Raw genomic sequence first — 22,169 nt, forward strand, 5'->3', positions numbered from 1 at the left:
ATTTCTCAGATATGCTGAGCAATGCTGCTGTGTTGCTACTACCAACACTGATGAAGGAAAACAGTAAATTACTGTACTGCATCAATGAGGTGAGTATATTGAGAATTAGCTTTTTCAGTGTCTGTAGCATTAATTAGAACTTGTGGAACAGCATTTACTTGTAGTACAAAAGCACAGTACTTGAGGAATAGCATGTACTTGTAATGCAAAAGCAATGAAAGGAATTCACAGTAACAGTAAATTTCTGTTAGGTATCTAGGAACCACCGGCACCAACACCAACAATGATGCTTTGGTGCGAACATACTGCATTGGAAGCAGATATGGTCTCCATTAAGATGGACGGTGAGTTTGTCATTGGCCCCTCCGCAGACATTGATGCCACTTTGGGGCTTGCCTGCATTTTTGCTTTGTATTTTCTTTTCAATGTTGAGTACCCCAAGGGGGGGTACTTAATCTTTCTATGTCCAAGCCTTACACTCCAGTGCTACGTGTCGAAAAAATGTTGCAACCTTAGGTGAAATAGTGTGTGTTTTATAATAATTAATATTGTATCTTATATCTTACTTTTAATTTGTGAATATACTGTAGCCTTTTATGTATTTACTACTGTATTCTGTTTTACCAATAATCTGTAAATATGTCTTGTAAAATGTTTAATCTGTAAACATATATTATTTAAATGTAATGGATGAGATGTCTCCATTTGTATTAAACTGATAAAATTGTCACATATTTGCCAGCATTTCTTACATAATCTAACAATACCAATAACACCAACATAATAATAATAATAGTAATAACATTCCTGGTTCCATATAGAACCATTAGTATGCCGAAAATGGCACCCTATATGGTTCTTTATCAAGAACTGTTTAAAAAGGTTCTATTTGGAACCATTTGGGGTGTCTTTGTATCAAAGGATGGGACCTTTTTAGGTTCCATGTGGAACCTTTTTTCTAAGAGTCTAAGAGTCTTTCCATGTTGATTTTTTCAGTATTTATTAATAAGGACATTATTCACGTTAAAAGAAAATGTGATATCAACATTAAATACATGTAAAATTGCAGTTGTGATAAACAAGAACTGTGATACATTGTGCGTACCTAAAATGTGCTACTGCTAAAAATATAAATATAAAATAATACTACAGGTAGATGAGCAAAATAATATTTAATATTGTTTTTAATTCCTATAATAATGTCATGGAAGCGCTCTGATTCCTCTTGCATCGTCACAGTCGATGGCGGATGTAGTCCAACCCTACCATACTGAGAACTAGCGATTCTGGCAACATGTAGTCACCAGGGCCCAGTTGTTTAAAAAGTTTAATCTGGATCCAGGATCAGGTAATCCATTTTACTTTTGTGCCAGTTTTTCAAAGCAACATTGGATTGGATCACCCTGATCCAGATACAAATTTTTCAATATTACCAAATGTGGATTACCAGTGCTCTAAATGGGACTACATATCACAATGTAGGCTACTAGCTATGTAAAGAACAACAGATAGAATAGCCAGTGTGGGGTCACTTTAAGTGTTTTTATTCGAAGAGACAGAAAACAGCACAGGGAGCGTGCAACATAATACTTGCCTGTATTGTCCTGCACAACATCGCTACCAGGCGCAACGTCCCTCTCCGTGATGACATTTATGATGCACCTGAGCCTGTTGAAGACCCGTACCAACCTCCAGCGTTCTCTCCAAATGAGGGACTGACTGAGGGCCAAGGCCAGGCAGCAGACTTTCTGTCCTTCACAGTTGTCTGCTTTTTCCCTGGAACCACCACTTAAAAATCCCATAGAGACAGTGTCTGTTCCACGACCCTCCGTCCCAAACTTCTTAAAAACATCCAGTAGGGGCATTTGTGCTGATAATTTGATAAAAATTAAGTCTGCCAAACCTGAAAGTACTACCTGTAGACAAATGGTCCTTAAGATTGGGTTAATAAATATCAGATCGCTACAACCTAAAGCTTTATTAATAAACGAATTGATTACTGATCACCAATTTGATATCTTATGCCTGACTGAAACATGGCTTAAACCTAATGACTTTGTTGCTCTCAACGAATCAACTCCTCCCAGTTATTGTAATCACCAGGTCCCTCGACCTACTGGTAGAGGTGGCGGCGTTGCTGCTTTACACAGCTCCAAACTCTGTGCCACCCTTAAACCTGGCTATAACTTCCATTCATTTGAACTATTAGTACTTAGCTTTGCACATCCTGACAAGACTGCATTTCAGCTATTTACCCTTGTTATAGTTTACAGGCCACCTGGCCCTTACAGTGTTTTCTTATCAGAATTTGCCAATTTTCTATCTGACCTGGTTGTCAATATAGAAAAAGCTGTAATAGTAGGCGACTTTAATGTCCATATGGATAATGAACATGACCCGTTCAGAACAGCATTTTTGTCCATCATCGAATCCATTGGACTCTATCAAGCTGTGGACAAACCCACACATTACCGCAACCATACTCTTGATTTGGTCCTCACATATGGAGCAGACATTAACCAGGTGGAAATCATGCCACACAATCCTGTGTTATCCGACCACTATCTCATCTCTTTCAATTTACCACTAACGTGCTTCACATACTCGGAGCCTAGATTTTCTTCCAGGCGCACGTTTTGCTCTCTTACAGCAAATGCCTTTATCGACGAGCTCCCTACATCATACTACCTGCACAACGAAATCTCCTCTAGTTTATGTTCAAACCCCAGCTCAACTGAAATTAATCTACTCGCGGACAGAATCGACTCTACTTTGCGTAAAACTCTAGATGCCGTTGCTCCCCTCAAAAGGAAGAAAATCACAGACAAGAAGCTAGCACCTTGGTATAACGACCATACTCGTGCTCTCAAACAAGCCACACGAAAACTCGAAAGAAAATGGCGCTCCACCAAACTACAGGTTTTTCTCCTGGCGTGGAAGGAAAGTCTCCTAAATTACAAGCATGCCCTCACAGCTACCAGATCCAAATATTTCTCTACTCTAATTGAGAGAAACAAGGACAATCCTAGGTACCTGTTTAGCACTATCGCCAGATTAACCAAGAGTCCTGCATCAGTTAACCCTACCATACCAGCAATTTATAGTAGCAGTGACTTCATGAACTTCTTTGACAGTAAAATCTTAAAGATAAGAGACACAATACAAAAATTCTCATCAACTTCTGGTTCCTGCCTGGCCAGTCCCGTTCCAGATTATGTAGACATGTCTATTAGGCCCGCCTCGCGCTTTGACTCTTTTATACCTATTGAATTTGGTGACTTTTCTTCTCTTCTCAATTCATCTAATAACTCTACCAGCCAACTTGACCCCATACCAACTGGCTTCCTAAAACAGCTATTGCCTGCAATTGGCACACCACTATTAAATCTTATCAATGCCTCTCTTATGTCTGGACACGTACCTCAGCCCTTCAAAGTAGCAGTTATCAAGCCTATTCTGAAAAAGCCCAATCTTGATCCCAATGACCTGTCAAACTATAGGCCCATCTCGAACCTTCCATTCCTCTCAAAAATTCTGGAAAAAGCGGTATCAAAGCAACTCTGTGCCTTTTTACACTCTAACAACATTTTGGAAGTTTTCCAGTCCGGATTTAGACCTCACCACAGTACGGAAACCGCTCTCCTGAAAGTGCTCAACGACCTTCTACTCTCCTGTGACAATGGCTGTATCTCTCTTCTTGTGCTACTAGACCTAAGTGCAGCCTTTGATACCATTGATCATTGTATCCTCCTTGACCGCCTCGAAAACCTGGTTGGCATAAGTGGACATGCCCTATCTTGGTTTAGATCTTATCTATCAGAACGATATCAGTTTGTCTCATCAACAACGAATCCTCCGCTCGTTCCAGAGTAAAATATGGTATACCTCAAGGATCTGTGCTTGGACCTCTGCTCTTCTCGTTATACATGTTGCCTCTTGGCGATATCATCCGTAAACATGACATTAATTTCCACTGTTACGCAGATGACACTCAGTTATACATATCAGTCAAACCCGATGTCCCTCTGAATATTTCAAACATGGAGGCCTGCCTAAGAGATGTAAAGAATTAGATGGCCCGAAACTTTCTCCTCCTCAACCCAGACAAAACCGAAATATTGGTCATAGGCCAAAATTCAATCAGGAGCAAACTCACTCATTTTACATTGGACCTTGATGGTGTCTCCCTTGCCCCGAGTGCAGCCATCAAAGACCTTGGTGTTGTTATTGATCCCGAGCTCTCCTTTGAAACTCACATAACTAACACCTCTAGGACTGCCTTCTTCCATCTGAGAAATATTGCTAAAATCAGGAAAATCGTATCAATTAATGACGCTGAAAAACTAATCCATGCCTTTGTAACATCCAGATTAGACTACTGTAATGCCCTCTTGTCAGGATGTGCAAACGTCTCATTAAAACCCCTTCAGCTGGTGCAAAATGCAGCTGCTCGAATCTTAACTAAAACTAAACGCTTTGAGCACATCACCCCAGTTCTGGCCTCTCTCCATTGGCTACCTATTAAATACCGGATCATTTTTAAAATACTCTTACTCACATTTAAGGCTTTAAATGGGCTTGCCCCCCCCCCCCCCCCCCCCCCACCCCCCCCCCCCCATCTTAAGGACCTTCTTCATCCATATCTTCCGCAGAGAGCCCTTCGCTCCCAAAATGCCGGGCTTCTCACCATTCCAAGAGTGGGAAAAACTACTGTAGGCGGTAGAGCCTTTTCCTATCAAGCCCCTCTCCTGTGGAACAGTTTACCCTCTGAGATTCGGGGAACAGACTCTCTCTCCACCTTTAAGTCTAGGCTCAAAACATATCTATATAGTAAATCCTTCAGCTGAGGGACATGGCCTGGTGCTGGCGTGGATCATAGAGTCTCTGGTGGACTAAGTGGTCATTGCTTTCATGGACCCTGTGCCGTGATCTGGTGTTGACTGTCTTAGGGTCGTCCTCATGACTATGCCGGTCCCTTGCCTCCCGTCTCCTAGGTATGCTGCCATAATGTTAGCCTGCCGGGGTCTTTCCTTGTTGCACACCTTTTTCTCTGCCCCTCCTCTCCTGCCTCTCTGTTCTACATCCCTGCCATTCTTATCATCCACTAACCACTGTTTTCTGTTTGCCTCCTATTCCCTGCTCCGGGCTCCTGTCCGGAGCTGTAGCCCAAGCGTCTCATCTCGTTTTCCAGTCCTGCTACCTCGCTGCCCTGCCCATCAATGCCAACTGCATTCCAAGACCCGGACATCTTAGGAGACATTCTTATAATCACTCTACTGTTAACTGCTATTGTTTGTCAATAACAAATGTACATTGCATAATTTTGTGTCTAACTCTATCTGCCCAGTGCCGGCCAGAAGCAGATGGGCCCCCCCCCATGAGCCCGGTTCTACTCAAGGTTTCTTCCTGATAGGGAGTTTTTCCTTGCCACTGTTGCCTTGTTGGCTTGCTCTCAGGGGGTCTCAGGCCTGGGAACAATGTAAAGCTGCTTTGTGACAACTTGTGTTGTAAAAAGCGCTATACAAATAAAAATGAATTGAATTGAATTGACTGGACATGCAATAAGGGATGCAATTGTTAGTAACTACTTTTGACTGGTTCACCTCTGATGATTGTGTCATTGTAAATAATATACAGTGATAAATGACAGTTAAAATTAAATATATTATTTTTGTTTGATATTGACAGCTGTTTGGGAGATTATTTTATGGGGATAAAATCTTTTTTTTTTACTTTACTATACTGAAAGGCTTAATACGTAGCCTAATGTCTACTGTTACGACCCCATCTAGGGTGGGGTGAACATAAATTCGACATCCTCCGACCCCTGCTACCTGAACAACACATGCACACACTACGTCTTCACGTCAGCCTTTTTAATTTTTTTTTTCTTTTGAACAAACAATACTTCAGGGGTGAGCCAGGCCAAAATAATAAACAAAACACAACTAACTGGGGAAGAGGGAAGCTAGCTAACCTACCGAGGGGAAAAAAAAACACAACACAACTTCCCTAACTCCCTAACTAACAATAGCAGGAGAAAATGGTCATAAAAAAAAATCGCGCCGTAACCTGGATGGGGAGCAAGAGGGAGAGAGAGAGAGAAAACATACACGAATACGTCCTAGGACGTAACACTTTATCCAATTTATCACTGTACTGGTTAAACAAATCAAGTGCAAAATATAAATAAATGTATATATACTACATGATACAAATGTTGTATTATTTGACCAATTTTAAAGTTTTATTACATTTTGTTCCTGAAATCCACCCTGAATCCACCCTTCTGCTGGGATCAGGATAATCCTGATTTTTTGGATCAAAGGTATCCCAATCCTACTAAAAAGTTTTGAACAACACTTGCTGAAGGTTTGATCAAGATCAAAACCAAGACTGGATTACGTGATCTAATCCAATTTCAGAATCCTTTTCTTTCTTTTGAACAACCCATTTTCAAGATTTGATCCAATCCGATCAGATTACTTGTGAACAATTGGGCCAGGTCTTCATAGTCAGTGAATCTTTGGAGTCCGGAAGAACTGGTGAACTGAGGACTCACAGTTCCTTTGAGTCCGAACGAACGTACTAAATTCACCTCAAAGATTCGTTCGAAATGATTCGTTCGTTCACGAACTGCACATCACTAATCCATACTCTTGCCAGTGGTGTGCTGGCCATCAGGCATACCGGGACAAATCTCAGTGGGCCGGTGGACCGTCAAAAAATCCAGTAAGTTTTTACTGGCCCTCTCTGTGTACCTCTCATCTGATGAAATAGTTCAGTTGGGAGGACTGAGAAAATGAACGTCTATTTCAGTAACATGAAGATACCATAATTTCATGAATGCATTCACTGTTAAGGCATGTTGCACAGCAGTTTTCAATGACACACGTTCGTATGTAATAATTTACTTTGACACGGACAGTGTCACGTCACGATTAGTTCAAACAGATCTTAGTTGCATAAGCTTACCAACAACGCGCTCATCTAACCTAAGTAAAATATTGCATTGTCACCGCTGTTTTTTAAATTAACACTAAATAAAACGACAAAAGTTTCCAATGTTAGCTGTGTGCCGTTATCAAGGCAAGCAAGCAAGATAGCTAGCTGGCTACCTAGCGGGTTAAAGGGAACTTCAGGATCGCCGATGTCCAGGTTGTACCTAGCTAGCTAGCTGCATTAAACGTGATTATGTAAAACTTGCTACGTGACGTATACTCAGAAGAATATGATCGTTTGTAGTCCATGCACATTAAATAAGAGGTAGTCTCAGTTGTAGACAGAACTTGGGAATCGTAGCCAAATTTATACTTTAATTCCCTAGCACCCCCCCACCTCCAGTACACTCCTGTCTCTTGTGGTCCTCATCACGGGAAATGCGTGAAAGCTTAAATAGGGCTGTTTCTGTTTGCTGTTTGTACACAAAGGTACACAACACCACTTCTTGCTTCTCGACAGTGCCACTGTCGATTCGCTAGTAATAGGGAAGATGACTAACCAGAAGTAAAGAGACCCCCTGTTGGCTCAGACCGGAAAGTCCGCCATCTTTACGTGAAAAAGTACCATTGCTGGTGTAATGTTATTAACCGTTTCGCACGTAACTCATTTTTACGTTATGTAACGCGCTTGTTACGTTACATGGTTCATTATGTTTTCATTAGCGTTATTAAGTTTTCAGTTAGCATTTGCTATATTTTAACGCTAAATCGCTGTTTCCTCAAAGCTAAAATTAGCTAGAAAGTTTCCAATCTAATGTTCTAATCGCACCGGTTTTAGCATACGCGCTAAAGGGCAAACCACACCAGTGTGATCGTACGTCCGAAAGGGTTAATGGAGTAATGTTTTGTTTTATTTTAGCATGTTGCTGTTCATGATGCCGGACTATGTCGGACAGGTTCTTGCTCCAATGCACTTCAGTGCAATAAATTACACGGTCGCATGTCGGATTTAACTAGCCTATCTGTTTGATAATTATTTGGCAGTCTGCTGTAGTGCAATATGGGTCACATCTCGCTAATGACGTTATTATAGCGTATCTTAACGTGTGTGACATTCTTCATAATCGATAACCAACTTTAAGTTGGTGCGCCTTGACGTTCTGGTTTGACCTTTGATGTGCCTTATCCCCAAAAAGGTTGAAAACCTCTGACATAGACGACGCGAAGTGGTTTCAGATCATCAATAACAAGCATTAAATATCTTTAAACAGACTCTCTCTGTGAACTGCCAGTTATTTCCGGTCACGTAAACTCGCTGGCGGCCGTCAAGTGTTTCAACGCCGTAAAATGTTCACACATGCGTGATACAAATCGGGCAGTAATACGATTCCGAGTGTGAAAGCATGCGCATTTGCAGATCGTATCGGACAGCAGGCACGGATCGGGTAATGACACAGCCCACTTAGCCCACGCTAGCTGGCTGGCTAGCTAGCAAGCAAGCATGGCTACCTTGCGAGAGTCCGTTTTGATTGGGCTTTGTGATGCGACTATTGACGGAAAGAAAAACGTGTCCTCTTTTTCTACCAGCAAAATTGGAGGTCTACCGGTAAGACGGGATATGCTTTACTAGATTATAATGAACAATGTGTAGGATTTAACAACCAAGATGTTAATGGATTAGCTAGCTAACTTGAGATAGCATTTGTCCTGGAGTTGGTCAGCAGCAGTAGAAAGCCATGTAACTTGCGTTTTAACGAGCTAGCTAACTAATACGCGAAAAATCACATTTCTGGCTAATGTTCCTGCCTGTTACAAATAAAATGTTATGCCTTGGAAACTGGTTGATTTGTTAATACGTTCACGCTGGCTATTGTTCCCTCGTTTTGAGTGAACCAATTCTAGAGAGGTTTAGCTCCGCCAAGACGTCAGATAATCTTAATTTAGGACTCAGGTCCGTGGTTTTTCCTTGCAGATCTTCGCCAAGTTAGCGATAGCTACATGAGAATAGGTTTAGCCCGAGGAATGTACTGTTACATTTTAAATCTTGGGAATAACGACCGTCTCAAACTGATAAAACCCCACCTGGTTGGCTAGATAGTTAGCAACATCTATCGTAGTTAGCATGCAGATTAGAAACGCATATGAAGAAGAGAAATCATCTTCTTCTGTTGCTATCGTAGGTTTCGAAGGTGCTCGAAATAATTGCTAGGATTTACGAATGTATCGTTATATGAAAAATAACACTGGAAAATACAATTAATCTGTAATAAATGGAGAAATGTAGTTGCTCATCGCAATTTTTAAGTTCATTTGTAATTTGGCAAAACAGGCTAGCGGTGCAATGGGTAACGCGTCTGACTACGGAGATAAACATGGTTTGTTCGACTTCTGGCTAGCTCGAATTCACCTTTTGATTTGATACCACCAACTGCAAAACAGTGAACCAGCTGAGGTGTTAAAATCAGGATGTAATGATCTATTTAAATTTTAAATTATTATGTTTCAATTTGTATGTATCACAATTATTATGATAGGCCACTCAGAAAGCATGAAAATATAAAGGTCCAGTTAAAAATGTATTCTTTTTGTCTGTGCATATTACTGGAATAAACTTAGTGACAGATACACCTTCCATTCTATTTTAGGACTGCCTTCCTACCATAACATTACATTACCCAAGGTGTGCTCTGTGTAGTACTGTCCTTGCCCATGTTGTACAAGTGTACTGCCCCCTGGAGGCCTCTCCTTATCACCGCACCATAAATATTTTTGCCTGTCCAAGCCCACAATGCTATGGAAAATCCAAAAGGTAATGTCTCATACTAGCTAGATGTCAGTAATTGTGTGTGGTGTCTGTAAGATTGCATGAGATGTCTGTAATATGTATCTGTATGGTTGTGCATGTCCCTAATTATGTGTCTGTGATGTGTGTATAGCTGGATAGCACTACGGTCACAATGCCTAGACTCAGAGGTCAAACCTGTGTGTGTAGACCAGCAAACTAAATGTGTCGCCGTCAAAGAGGCAACCAGAGACTGGTGTGAAGAAGCAGATGATTGGAGCCTGGAAGGAGAGAAGGCACCAGAGAAAGCAGGCTCTGCCCACAGTGATGTGACACTTCACACTGGCTCCATGTCCGAGCCAGAGTTCAGCAGCAAACTAAAGGGGCTCAGTCTGTCAGAAGGCGTGGAGCCCACTCTACATGGGCTTGGCCTGGTTCTGCCAGGATCCGCAGCTGTCTTCTGCCCTTACTACATCAGTGTGTTGGAGGAGGCCGATCTGTCTGGACAGACAGACATGGAGCATGTGCAAAGACTACTGCAGGAGTATGAGCAAAGAGAGGGCGGTGTTATCAGGGAGATGGACAGGTATACCATTTACATTTAAATTTGTTTTTTCATTCAGCAGATTTTCTTACCAAGAGTGACTTCCAATGTGCAAATCAAAACTGCTTTCAACAAAAACATGGATATTGTATAGAACATGTATGTGATTCAATATATGAGTGAAATTTGATATCTGCATTATTATCAGGATGAAAAACTACAAAACTAGAAACAAAAAAACTACAATATATAAAAAATATATGTAAACATTCTCAACCAGTGAAATGATAAAATGTTACACAAACAAGAACAGCAAATACAGAAGTCTGAGAACACTAATGCACACCTGACCCAACACGCAAGTGCAACACAATACCGCTGATATGAGTGTCCCATTCCAATAAAATACAAACACATACAGAAGGCCTCCCTGGGTTAATGTCAGTGTAATTGTATGATAATGTAACGCAAGGTAAAAATGTTCTCCCGATGTCCTTCCTCGATGAACTCCCTTGTCTTTGTACAATGTGTTATACAACATGTAAGTTGTACGATACATCACCTCAGATTAGTGGTTTATTTTACTCTCAATGCTTCAATTTCTGGCTTATGCTTTGGCACTTACATTGGCCAGCTTCAAACTCATTCCTAAGACTGACAATCATGTTAACCCACTGTGTTTGTGTTTTCAGGTGTGAAAATGCAGGTGAGGTGGAAAAATATGAGAAGACCAAAGTCCTGCATGGTGACCACGTTTTCTTCAGGTTCATGAAGAACATCTCTGTGTGTCCAGAGCAGATTGTGCGGTGAGGAGACACAGATCAATTTTGTCGTGTGTAGTCAGAGGGGTGTGGTGGTGGAGAGCTTGTTAGGTTGAGCAGTGAGTGCTTGATACTGATCCTGGCTTCTTGCCTCTTCATCCTTGACATGTTGCACTGATTCACAGATAACTGCATCTAGCTTATGCATAAAAATGGGTTGTTGATTTTGTGTCCTGTAGGAAATCATGATTATTTCCTCTTTGCAGGTACAGTTGGGATGGGTCACCTTTATTCATCACAGATCCTCCATCCAACATGAGACTGATGATCCCACCCTGTAGTCAATGTGCCAGCCCCAGGACCTTTGAGTTTCAGCTCATGCCAGCACTGGTCAGTTTGCTCACTAGTGTGGACTCTAACTCAGGTGGGTGTGTTGGTCAGCACCACACTTCTACATGAACATGCATGCTCACCAGTGTGAATGCCATAGCCCCTCCCTGGTGGAGATCAGTGGTGGATTCCTCACACATATAGGGATTCAACCTTTTAATAGGGATTAAATCATTTTTTCATCAACCATGAAAATATCAAGACTAACAACATGTGTTACTTGGCTGCATCTGGTACGATTTTTAAAGTGAATATTATTATTATTTTTGTTAGCAGACACCTATTGTGTTAAGGTGAAAAACATATTCCATTGAATGTACAGAAGGAGACCTGACCCACAGGCACAGAACAGCTGTATGATTGATTTCATGAACTCAGCAGATTTAAACTAATTAAAAGCTGACTCATTATTATGAAGCTGCACTCAAATACCAGTCATGTCTGATTTTGTTATTGCCAACAGGAATTTATTACAATTTGTGTTCTTCAGCAAAAAGTAAAAACACAAAAGTGAAAAGTATATGGCATGTAGCAGTAATATAATAATTTCCTGTTTCAGATTCCATGTTCTAGTAGCTTCCAAAACAGCTTCCACATGGACAAATGGAAAAAAAAACATTGGCAGAGTTGGAAATGACATCAGACCTCAAGGAATCAGGGTCAGGTGTCATTTAACATCAGAGACCAAGTACTCTTGAAGGTGTGCAGTGAGAACAGGAAAAGCAGTTCTGCTAGCTCTCCATACAAAACCTTTATTAAACAAGGTTTTAAATGATAAACATTAGAAAGAAAAAAAACATCAATGCTGTTTTGATGTCATGGAAAGCCCCTTGGCGGTTGAAGGTGGTCTTAGATATGGTCTTCATGTTGAGTATGTGTTTCTCAGGAGATAATGTGGGGTTAGTGCTGCCTTACAGCAGAGGACGTTTAAAGTCCTTCTTGATTTGCTGGTAAAATTAAAATTTTCTTTCTCTGTAATTCTCAGAGGTGGTGGTGGAGTTTGGGACTGTACTGGTCTTCACCTGTAGGAGAAGTTGCTGGGTACCTGGCTCAGACATGCCTATGGAGGAGTTCCTGTTTGTTCAGACAGACCCAGACCATATGTTTTTCAAATAAGAACGTGACAGTGTTATAAATAAAAAGGATTTGTTCTCTATGGAAAACTGACTTCTTGTTTCTCTAAACATCCTCTGTGTGAAAAAGAACATGGGGATCCATGGTTGGGTTCTGATGCCAAATGCAGACACATAGCTGGATAGTGTTTAAAGACCAAAACAAGCATAACATACTGTTAACTGATAATATCGCTTATCATATCTGAAACACCTTGATGTATATGGACATTATATTTAACGCAACAGTACTGTAAAGACCAGCCTTCTTGTTACCTCGATTTGGCATATCGTAGCTGAACTTGATGATTGACAGATCAAAATCCACATTTATGTGCGCGGCTGTTTCTGACCAAACACGGTCGTGCTGAGCTCCACACGTACGGAGGAGACGCATTTGACTCCGCCCATGAGCACTGTCCGTGCAGCCTTCTTCAACGCGAGGAGCCGAGCAGAAACTAGGGCTTTTTCTCGCGAGGAAGGACGCCATTATCGGAATCTCTACAAACAACACGAGAATTCATCATTCACACGGTAATATAGACCAAACTCACGCCGTTCATATCCCCCTATCGAGAGTAGGCTGAACTGGGTGTCGAGGCGTGCAATTTAACCGTAGTTTTAACGGACTGGCTAATTCTTGTTTATAAACCTTTAATTGTCACTGCAATCAATAACATATTTTTTGTCTGTGGTCTGTAGTACAGGCGTTGAGGCCTAGATAGCTGGTTTTTAGTTAGCTAGCTAGCATGGTAGCCAACGTTGCTGCGAATGCAAACTTGTCAAATGTACCCTAGTTAGCTAAACTAGTTAGTTTTCGGAATACCCTGGGTAGGTAGCTAGCGGGCTAGTTAGCGATGGGATTTCCGTAAATTTGTAATCGTTTTTAATGAAATGTTTGAACTATTTGGGCAAGGTAAAGTATGTACACTGACCTGGTATACAGCAGTCAATGGAAGACTGAATATATTCTATGTGCGAGGTAGTTGGCTAACGTTACTTGTGAAATCGCAATTTTTGTTAGCTGGATGACATTTTCACTGATACAGCTTTTCCGCTGTTTTGTAGCCTTATAATAGCTAGCTAGTCTAGGTATCTTAAATTGATACCGCTGTAACCAACAGAAATCATGTTAGCTAATTTAGCTAGGTTACGCAAATGGGTAGCTACTAGGTGAAATGGATGGTTTCAAATAGTTTATCTGAGATGGATAATTTATATTAATCTTTGTAGATTAGTTAGTTGCAGTTACTAGTTATGCATGTAGGTTCTTGGTCCAGCTCGCTGACATCAGTGTTAATGGTGCACAATCTGTGATAATTCTTCTTATTCTGAAAACCTCTGAATGTAACTTCATTCTGTGTACATACAGGCTGCCGTTTATTTTACTTTTTACCAGCTTCCCACACAAATCTGATGTATGCTGCATACGCACTTAACCATTTCTTCACTGTGAACCAGCACAAATAAAATATACTTTTCCGATCTGAATAATAATTCGAAACTGTTCTCTTACTGGTGTAAATGACTCAAACAAGGTCATGAACACGGACCGGACAGTGAGCACTTGCGTAATTATGAATAGGATTCTACAAAACTGATAAGTAAATTTATACATACAGATCACTGCCTAAGTTTCATTGAGGTGCCCAAAAAATGCCTGAGCAATAACCTTCGTGGGGGAGATTCACCATTTTGATGGATTTGGATGAATTTAAGTAACATATGGTGGATCTGATTTATCCGTCAGTCTGGGCAAGTGAATCCGCCGAGGTACACTTGAGTTAAGGCACTGACAGAACCAGTGACTCGTCTTCCGGCAGATAGCACGGTACCTGATCTACTGTGGTCTGTCTGGTTGGCAAGTACCCATGGGCGGCGTAAAGTAGTTCGGCTTCAATGTGGTATAACCGAAGATAGTTACTGTAGCTGTGGACATTTTCCCTCCGCTGTAAAAGGCAAATTCCTTCTTTTGTGTCGGCACATTGTAATAACTTCACACGCCATAGGGAGAAACCACTGTGATGGCCGCACCTGCGTAGTAATACTTGAGTTAAACTATTTGTGAGCGGAAGCAGAAAAATACTATTTCACGGATGAGTGCCACGAAGTCTCGGACAAACTGCTAATCTTACGCCATCTGGCGGGAGACAGTGGCTGTATTCGAGACCGCCTACTGCATACTGTGTACTGAGTACTATACAAGTATGTATACTGCATGCTGTTTTTCAGTGTAGTACCCAGTATGCGGCCATTAATGATTACATTTGTAGTATGTTACATTGTCGCGTGAAATCATTGCGAGTTTAGAAACGTCCAGCTTTCCTCGTGGTATTTTCCAGTTAGACACTATTAGCATTCTCACGAGTGAAAAGTATTGACGAGTTCACGGAAAGCATTCGCGAGTTGAAGTATTTTCTGTTTTTTTTCTTTTCAATGTCTTACCTTTCGGTGGTACGGGTACATAACGTGGCACGGAGGAGGAGAAGGGCTGCTACAAAAAAAAACAAAAACAAAACAAAACAAAAAAAAAACACATTTTTTTTGTAAGTAGCCTGCGCTGCTAGCTTGCAAGCTTAACTTTTTATGGCGGTACACCTGTTAGGCTATATGTCATTAGATAAGCAATAAGGTAAAAATGCATAGGCATCATTTATAATGGGGACGTGTCCCCAGCACTTTTTGTCGTGGCGCATTTCGTCCCCACCGCTTTTTGAAAGCCTTTAGTTAGTTGAACACGTGGAACCCGTCGTTGTCCCCAGCACTTTTCAAAACAAACATATTTTCTGAGAAGAACAGGTTAGCATCCAATACCACACCCAGGTTCCTGGCAGCGTGGTCAAGACAGTCATGATGTGAATGGTGAAGAAGAAGGTCTACAGTGGTGAGGACTACATCAAAGGTCAAGGGAACTATCGCAAACAATTTTTATTAAAAAGGTGACGAGCGCCATCTAGTGACTAAATATCAAACTATGCTCTCCAGAAACAATGTATTTACTTGGAATGAATGTGTTATGCGTCCTCATAGTCCCTCTAAGACTTACAGTTGGCCCAGGAGAGAGGATATCTGTTGGGCCCCTCTTGTGCATATCCTGAAGATCATTTGATGCCTCACTTACAACTGGCAGGCAGTATAAACTTCCACTGGATTTGGAAAAAGACATCAGTGCATTGTTCAAGCTCTTAAAGAAGACACTATTTCTTCAAGGCTTTCAGTTTCATGACATTGCAATTAGTTGAATTGTAGAACTGGGTTTTGCAGAATTTCCATTTGTAGTAAACCTGGCGTGTTTGATACCTTAATTAATATAGTTTGGTTCAAGGTATCAACTTCATGTTTTGTGCATTTACTAATTAAAACATGCTCTTTCCAGTGGTATGATTGTTTTTATGGTAGACTTTGTCATACATGGGCAATATGCACTTGAAATGTAGATGTGAAATCATTTTTTCCATTTTTAATGCCTCATAAATCAGAAATTTTGATGTCTTTCAGACATGCACCTAGTTGTTGAGAAAGTACTATAGCATGAGTATTATGTATAAAATTTAAAAGATCTGATGTGGTTCAGTGTGAAGATATAGTGCTCCAAAGCACGAAAGAATTTTTAAAATACAATTTTCAGCAAGCCATAACTTGGCAAATATGCAACTGTGGGCCAACTATTTTACAAGTTGAAGACATCTAATAGCGTAGAACAATCCCTGAAAATTTCAAGCATCTAGCATGAATAGTTCAAAAGTAATGACTTATGGAACTTTGTGATTTTTCAGCAACACTCATTTTTTCTGCACACGACGCCCCCTTTTTAAAGCTTCCATATCTCAGAAACGAAAGAGGATACAAGCCAAAAAATTTCGCACACTATTTGTTGGGAACAATGACATTATTTACATAAAGTATGAAGCAAATCCAAGATGGTCAGTTGGGAAATTTTTTAAAATCTGTTGATTTGACCAGGAATTACCCATATTGACAGCAATTGCACACATCTTGTGGCTTTTTGAATAGTTCATAAAGAAGTGGTGTAATACTTGACCTTAAAAATTCTATGAATTGGCTTTTTAAACAAAATATCATTCTATGGATGAAGTGTTTTGCTAGTACATTAATCATAGGTATCATGATTAAAAAGATCTGCCCTGGAAAGACAGAAGGGATTCCTACGAAATGTCATATGAAATTTGAGAAAGGTTGTTCCATGTCCATCACTATGTTAGGTGCCTCCTTCTTTTCTTCTTGCATCCTCCAACTCATCTCCTCGATGATTGTTACTGAGGATTTGAGGAACAGAGTTGAGAACTCCTCTTTAAAGTGTCCAGTAGGAAGCACATGGAGAACTAGTCAGAGAGTGAAGGGAGTGAAGACTACTAGACTGCTATCATAAAGTCCCACTGATGTGTTACCCACCCGCATCTGAGACTTCATTCCCAGAGATATCACCTTGCATGATTGAAGTAACACAGAGTAGGGGCACAGTAAGGGTTATTGACATGCCTTGTCAATGGTCATATTTGGTGTTTAATGTACTGATTTGTTTCATTCACTAAACATTTTATTTCCATAATCTCTTTTCATAAGGAATATCAGAACTTCCCACCTGGCTCTGCCTCTTACGGTCTCCCCTACTTATCAATGATTGTCTGATACCTGTGAGAGGGGGTCTGTGATTGGAGCGTTTTTGTTGCTTCTGTGGAAACCTCAGCCTGAATGATGTCAGAGCAGGACCTGGTGGAGATGGTGCAGATTGCAGTGGAAGATTTGAACCAAGAAGACCACCCTGGTAGGAGTGCCTCTCCCTAACACCTCCAAACCTCCCCCAGGCTCCCCAGCATCCCCATGTCTCACTGGTCCTGATTGAGTATTTTCCTAGTCAAGGAAGTTGAGACATTAGTTTAGACATTATTATGACCATAATTGTTTTTATGAATAATATTGCAGTCAGTTTGTGAACGTGAGAACAGATAGTAAAATGATAGCGATTATGATTATGGTTGGAAATTTAATTGCAATTAAGAATACAATAATGGTATGCATGTAATTATGAATATAATTGTGTTCATGAGTATACATATGATGCTGATTATGAAAATGGACATAATTCTTGATTCATTTTTCGTGATCGATGCAGCTGTTTTAGATGCTGATGATAAACCAGACCGGAAACGGCCGCGACTGGAGATCAGCAGCCAGGATGGATCGCTCAAGGTACACACACAGTGCATTATGGGTATTCTGAGAGATTAACTACATCATGAGAAGCTACACTACTGCTCTTTGTATAACCTCTTAAACAGATCAGTAATCTATAGTGATGTATGGCATTATGGGCATCTATACTGAGAATTTATGGGATTGTGGAAATTGTGCAAATGAACAGAAAATTCCAGCAGAATAAAAAAAAGTGGGTTTCAGGTGTTCTTGTACTCCTTGTTTGTCTGTGTGTAACACTGGCTCTTTCTCTCTGTAGTCCCTGCTATACTCCATCACTCAGACCATCTGCCAGCGCCTGGACGGCATTGAGACCAAGCTTCAGGCGCTGGAGGAGAAACTGGACATGGTCATGAATAAGAATCAGGGTCCCATTCAGGTGCCTATGGTGGCTGGGTCTCCACTGGGGGCCACACAGACCTGGAACAAAGTTCGCTGGTGAGCCTGCAGCTGGGAACAGACTACAGGGATGAGGACAGGGAACCGGATAGGCTTTTTTTGGTCTTGATTTTAACCCTGGTGCCAGACTGTGCTCCATCGCCTTACATCTCCTTTCTATACTTACAATAGTATTACAATCTCCTCCCACCCCTACCTTCTAGCGTTGTCCCTGAGACAAATGTGATTGTGAGCAGTGACCGGCCCAAAGGGGCGGGGCCAGAGGAGATTAATACCCGTGGGGCGGAGTCATTGGAGAATCTTCTTAGCAAGTGAGTGATGTCATTCCGTCCTGTCAGGATTGCCTCTGTGCAAAGATAATGAACAACACAAGATATAATCACACCTCCCTCTGTACATTTCTGGGTCTACCAGTGTAGTGATTTACCCTATGTCAGGACTGGCTGTGAATAGAGGTTATTATGGCAGCACTATTCACAAAAGTTTAAAACATTCAAACAACTGTTGCACTTACTCAAAACAACTCAACATATAATATGTGACAAACTCAGGTTGAAAAGGTGTTTATTCTCATGGAGCATATGACATTTTCATGAGCAAATCTCTTTGAAATTCCAATTTGGCAGGGGTGCATGTCACAGAAAAAGTGTAATGGCTGTAAAGATAGAAGGAAATATGAGGATATAAGAAACACAAGGATATATAAAATATATTATGGGGTTGACAGCCTCCCAGTGCAGTACATAGTGTGACTTAGAGAGAATTTAGTTCCACACTGAAAGCTCGCTGCTCCTCCTTTAGCACAACAAGTGGACGGAGACAGAACACCATCCTGGTGAAGGTTCCGATTCCGGAGGAGAGTCAGGAGGAGGTGGAGAGTGGCTCAGAAGCCAGTGACTCGGTGTCCAATAGCGGCCAGGCTGCTGGCCAGAGCTCCAACAATGTCACTGTCATCACCCTCAACTCCGAAGGTAGGGTCAGGGGTCACAGGTTTTAAAAGCAACACCATAGCGCAGACACACTCACATACTGCTCTTTTTTGTGCCATTTTGCAGAGGACTACCCAGGAGGCACCTGGCTAGGCGATGAGAACAATGTGGAGATGCGTGTGAGGTGCCCGGTTTCGCCGGCTGACATGTTGCACATTAGCACCAACTGCCGCACAGCAGAGAAAATGGCGCTCACCCTGCTAGACTACCTGTTCCACCGCGAAGTTCAGGCAGTCTCCAACCTCTCCGGCCAGGGAAAACATGGCAAGAGACAGCTTGACCCACTCATGATCTATGGCATTCGCTGTGAGTGACCACTGCCTCTCACCCATTGTCACTGTCTGAATATTTCCCTCCCTTCTCTTCTATAACCACTCCCCCTATCTGCCCTAACCCCTCCTGTCTTGTCTTGCTCAGGTCACTTGTTCTATAAGTTTGGCATCACTGAGTCTGACTGGTATCGCATCAAGCAGAGCATAGACTCTAAATGTCGCACTGCATGGCGTCGCAAACAGCGCGGCCAGAGCCTGGCTGTCAAGAGTTTCTCCCGCCGGACCCCTGCCTCTCAGACCTCAGGTACCATGCTGGGAGAACATTTTGTCCTGGGTGACCTACAGACCAATGCAACTCTGTTAGGGGGCCCTGATTATGTATTTTTTTTTCTCAAAGGAGGTTTAAAAAAGGAGTAAAGGAATTAAAGATATAATATATGGACTGCAGCAGTGACCAGCAAACAGCTGGATTCCCCATACAGTAACTACTCCTTGCCTGTCATCTCTAGTCGCTGGAAGTGGAACCTCTGGGGCAAACCCACATTACTGGGAACAGAGCATATCACATGTCACTGCTGGTGCTCTCTAATTGGTTGGGTACATTTGCAAGCAGGATGTGTCCTGTAACCATGCTTGGTTTGACAAGCATCTCTCTTGAGACAGGACCATATGAAGTACAATGCCTTTGTTGTGCATGTTTCCTGTGGAATCCCCCACTTCCACAGTGGAGATCATTGACTTTGCGACCCTGTCTGGGCAGCCCCTCCTCCCCACAACACCAGAAATACACACCAGCTTTATAAACAGAAAACTCTGGATCTGATGCTGTAATGCACAAATGCATTCATTATAAAAATACAGTTCCTTTGATTCACTGCAGTCCATATAACACATATTGCCATTAATTCACGGTGATCCATATTACACACACTGCCTTTAATCTACTACAGCTCATATAACACAAAATGCCTCGAATGCATAGTGCTGCGTATAACACACCCTGCCTCTAACTCAGAGTGTAATCAGTGATGATTTGTAGTGATGGTTTGTTCAGTCTTTGTCTGAGAGTGTTTCACCTCAGCATGAGTGACTGAAATTACTTTGACCCCTGAGGTCCACTGCTTGAAGTATGACTCAGAATAGTGTGATAAGCATGGCCTCCATCCAGTGTGGGCTGGTGAACCCTGTCAGGGCTGGAGGCCCCGCATTTCTGTATTCATGTGTGTTTTATGCTGCTGGGTCCAAATCTGAAAGCATGTTGGTGGGTTTTATGAGCTGACACAATGGATCATCCATTCCCCTGTTTCTAAATAAATACTGTCAAGTAAAGAATAAACTGGAAGATGTTGATGGGGGTGGAGTAAACCCCTTCATGGCTATAGGATCACACCTTCAAGTGATTTCAGCAAAATATATTCCTTTGGCATGGAAGTCATGGCAGTTTTGACTGTATGAACAGACTATAACATCTTCGCACCTCACATACACACGATTCTACATGCCTGATTCCATAGATCAGAAAAATGATTGGTCTCTAGGGTTGAGCAAAGTTATTGACCATTGAAAAGTGAGTCACTGCCAGGCTGTCTGTAAACAGATCCCTGCTGTTTCCTTGTGCCTCCAGAGGGGGCTAGTGCAGCAGAGACATCCCCTACAGAGAGCTCCACGCCACAGACCTTGCACTACACTCTGGCCAACAGCCAGCAGCTACAGATCCATCGCATTGGGGAGGATGGGCAGGTACAGGTGGTGAGTATCTCTCTCTATCTCATATACATGCACAGATAGCTCCATGTTGCTTGTAATAGGTTTTAATTTAATGATACATATAGTTTGTATGGAAACTACAGTCAAACTTTGCTCTCAGCACTCAAAATTCTCTCTCATCCTCCCCCTCTCCACCTCGCTTGCACCATTTGTCAGATTCCTCAGGGACACCTGCACATTACCCAGGTCCCCCAGGGGGAGCAGGTACAAATCACACAGGACAGTGAGGTGAGCACCATTCCTCCTCCACCTCCTCCTCCTTCTTCTTATTCTTCTTCTCCTCCTCCTCCTCCTCCTCCTCCTCCTCCTCCTTCTCCTTCTCCTTCTCCTCCTCTCCCTCCTCCTCCTTTCTATGTGTGTGCTGGTTGTATGTGCAAGCTTGATTTGTGTTTTGAACGCAAAGCTTGTCCACATACAGTAGAGGGTACTACACTGTACACCGGTGAACCCAATGGAGGATTATAGAGATTCTTTGCTTGGCAGCTGTAGGCTACCATTTTAATTAAATGCAATGCTATTCAGTTATTCTTGGATTTAAAGTGGCCATGACAGATACTGCAATGACACAAAGCACAGATAAAGGAGTGACAAAGCAAAAAGTGACATGGCAAACGCACTGACATGGCACAGATGCTAAATTGATGCATATCTTAAGTCGTTTTCACATATGAACTCTGGACAAAGTGCGGAGAATCAGGTCTGCAACTTGGCCGGAATTGCCCTTTCACACATGTAGCACGCAACAGGAGATTGTCCGTGACAGACGCGTTCTCACCTACAGGAAATACTCTGGTTTGGTTTAGGTGAGGGGCGGCGCCTGGGTAGAGCGTGCAGGAGGCAGAACATGATACAAAAACTACCCTGCAGAAATCGCAGTGGCTGTATTCGAAACCACCTACTGCATACTGTGTACTGCGTACTACACAAGTATATACTGTATATTGCATGCTATTTTTCAGTGTAGTACCCAGTATGCGACTATTAATAATTACATTTGT

At 41.9% G+C, this 22,169-nt stretch overlaps 2 protein-coding genes across 4 annotated transcripts in view; both read left to right on the top strand.

Moving 5' to 3' along the window:
• Window positions 1-8,306: 8,306 nt before the first annotated feature.
• On the top strand, window positions 8,307-12,538 carry pdcd2l (programmed cell death 2-like). Of its 3 annotated transcripts, none has more exons than XM_036535107.1 (6): window positions 8,308-8,547; window positions 9,587-9,750; window positions 9,878-10,309; window positions 10,960-11,073; window positions 11,301-11,452; window positions 12,404-12,538. In XM_036535107.1, the coding sequence occupies exons 1-6, from the start codon at window positions 8,443-8,445 to the stop codon at window positions 12,532-12,534; spliced, it is 1,098 nt and encodes a 365-aa protein (XP_036391000.1). In that variant the 5' UTR covers window positions 8,308-8,442; the 3' UTR covers window positions 12,535-12,538. The 3 variants fall into 3 exon arrangements, with proteins under 3 accessions (XP_036391002.1, XP_036391000.1, XP_036390999.1); XM_036535106.1 differs by having other exon boundaries at window positions 8,309-8,547; window positions 11,295-11,452; XM_036535109.1 differs by lacking the exon at window positions 9,587-9,750 and having other exon boundaries at window positions 8,307-8,547; window positions 11,295-11,452.
• Window positions 12,539-12,997: 459 nt separating this feature from the next.
• LOC118782394 (BTG3 associated nuclear protein) overlaps window positions 12,998-22,169 on the top strand; it is a 36,044-nt gene continuing 26,872 nt past the window's right edge. The window contains exons 1-10 of the mRNA XM_036535723.1: window positions 12,998-13,064; window positions 17,115-17,316; window positions 17,665-17,741; window positions 18,004-18,182; window positions 18,347-18,454; window positions 18,945-19,114; window positions 19,199-19,438; window positions 19,550-19,708; window positions 21,029-21,153; window positions 21,328-21,399. Of these exons, the coding sequence (XP_036391616.1) occupies window positions 17,244-17,316; window positions 17,665-17,741; window positions 18,004-18,182; window positions 18,347-18,454; window positions 18,945-19,114; window positions 19,199-19,438; window positions 19,550-19,708; window positions 21,029-21,153; window positions 21,328-21,399 (1,203 nt within the window). The 5' untranslated portion in view covers window positions 12,998-13,064; window positions 17,115-17,243. The remainder of the gene's footprint in view (window positions 13,065-17,114; window positions 17,317-17,664; window positions 17,742-18,003; window positions 18,183-18,346; window positions 18,455-18,944; window positions 19,115-19,198; window positions 19,439-19,549; window positions 19,709-21,028; window positions 21,154-21,327; window positions 21,400-22,169) is intronic.

The sequence above is a fragment of the Megalops cyprinoides genome, chromosome 8, assembly GCF_013368585.1.
Source record: "Megalops cyprinoides isolate fMegCyp1 chromosome 8, fMegCyp1.pri, whole genome shotgun sequence".
NCBI lineage: Eukaryota > Metazoa > Chordata > Actinopteri > Elopiformes > Megalopidae > Megalops > Megalops cyprinoides.

Bases quoted from the DNA above. Each gene is read 5' to 3' on its own strand.
- pdcd2l (XM_036535106.1), top strand. From the start codon at position 8,443: ATGGCTACCTTGCGAGAGTCCGTTTTGATTGGGCTTTGTGATGCGACT. The intron at 8,548-9,586 runs GTAAGACGGGAT...ATTCTATTTTAG, and splicing joins GCAAAATTGGAGGTCTACCG to GACTGCCTTCCTACCATAAC. The intron at 11,453-12,403 runs GTGGGTGTGTTG...TGTAATTCTCAG, and splicing joins TAGTGTGGACTCTAACTCAG to AGGTGGTGGTGGAGTTTGGG.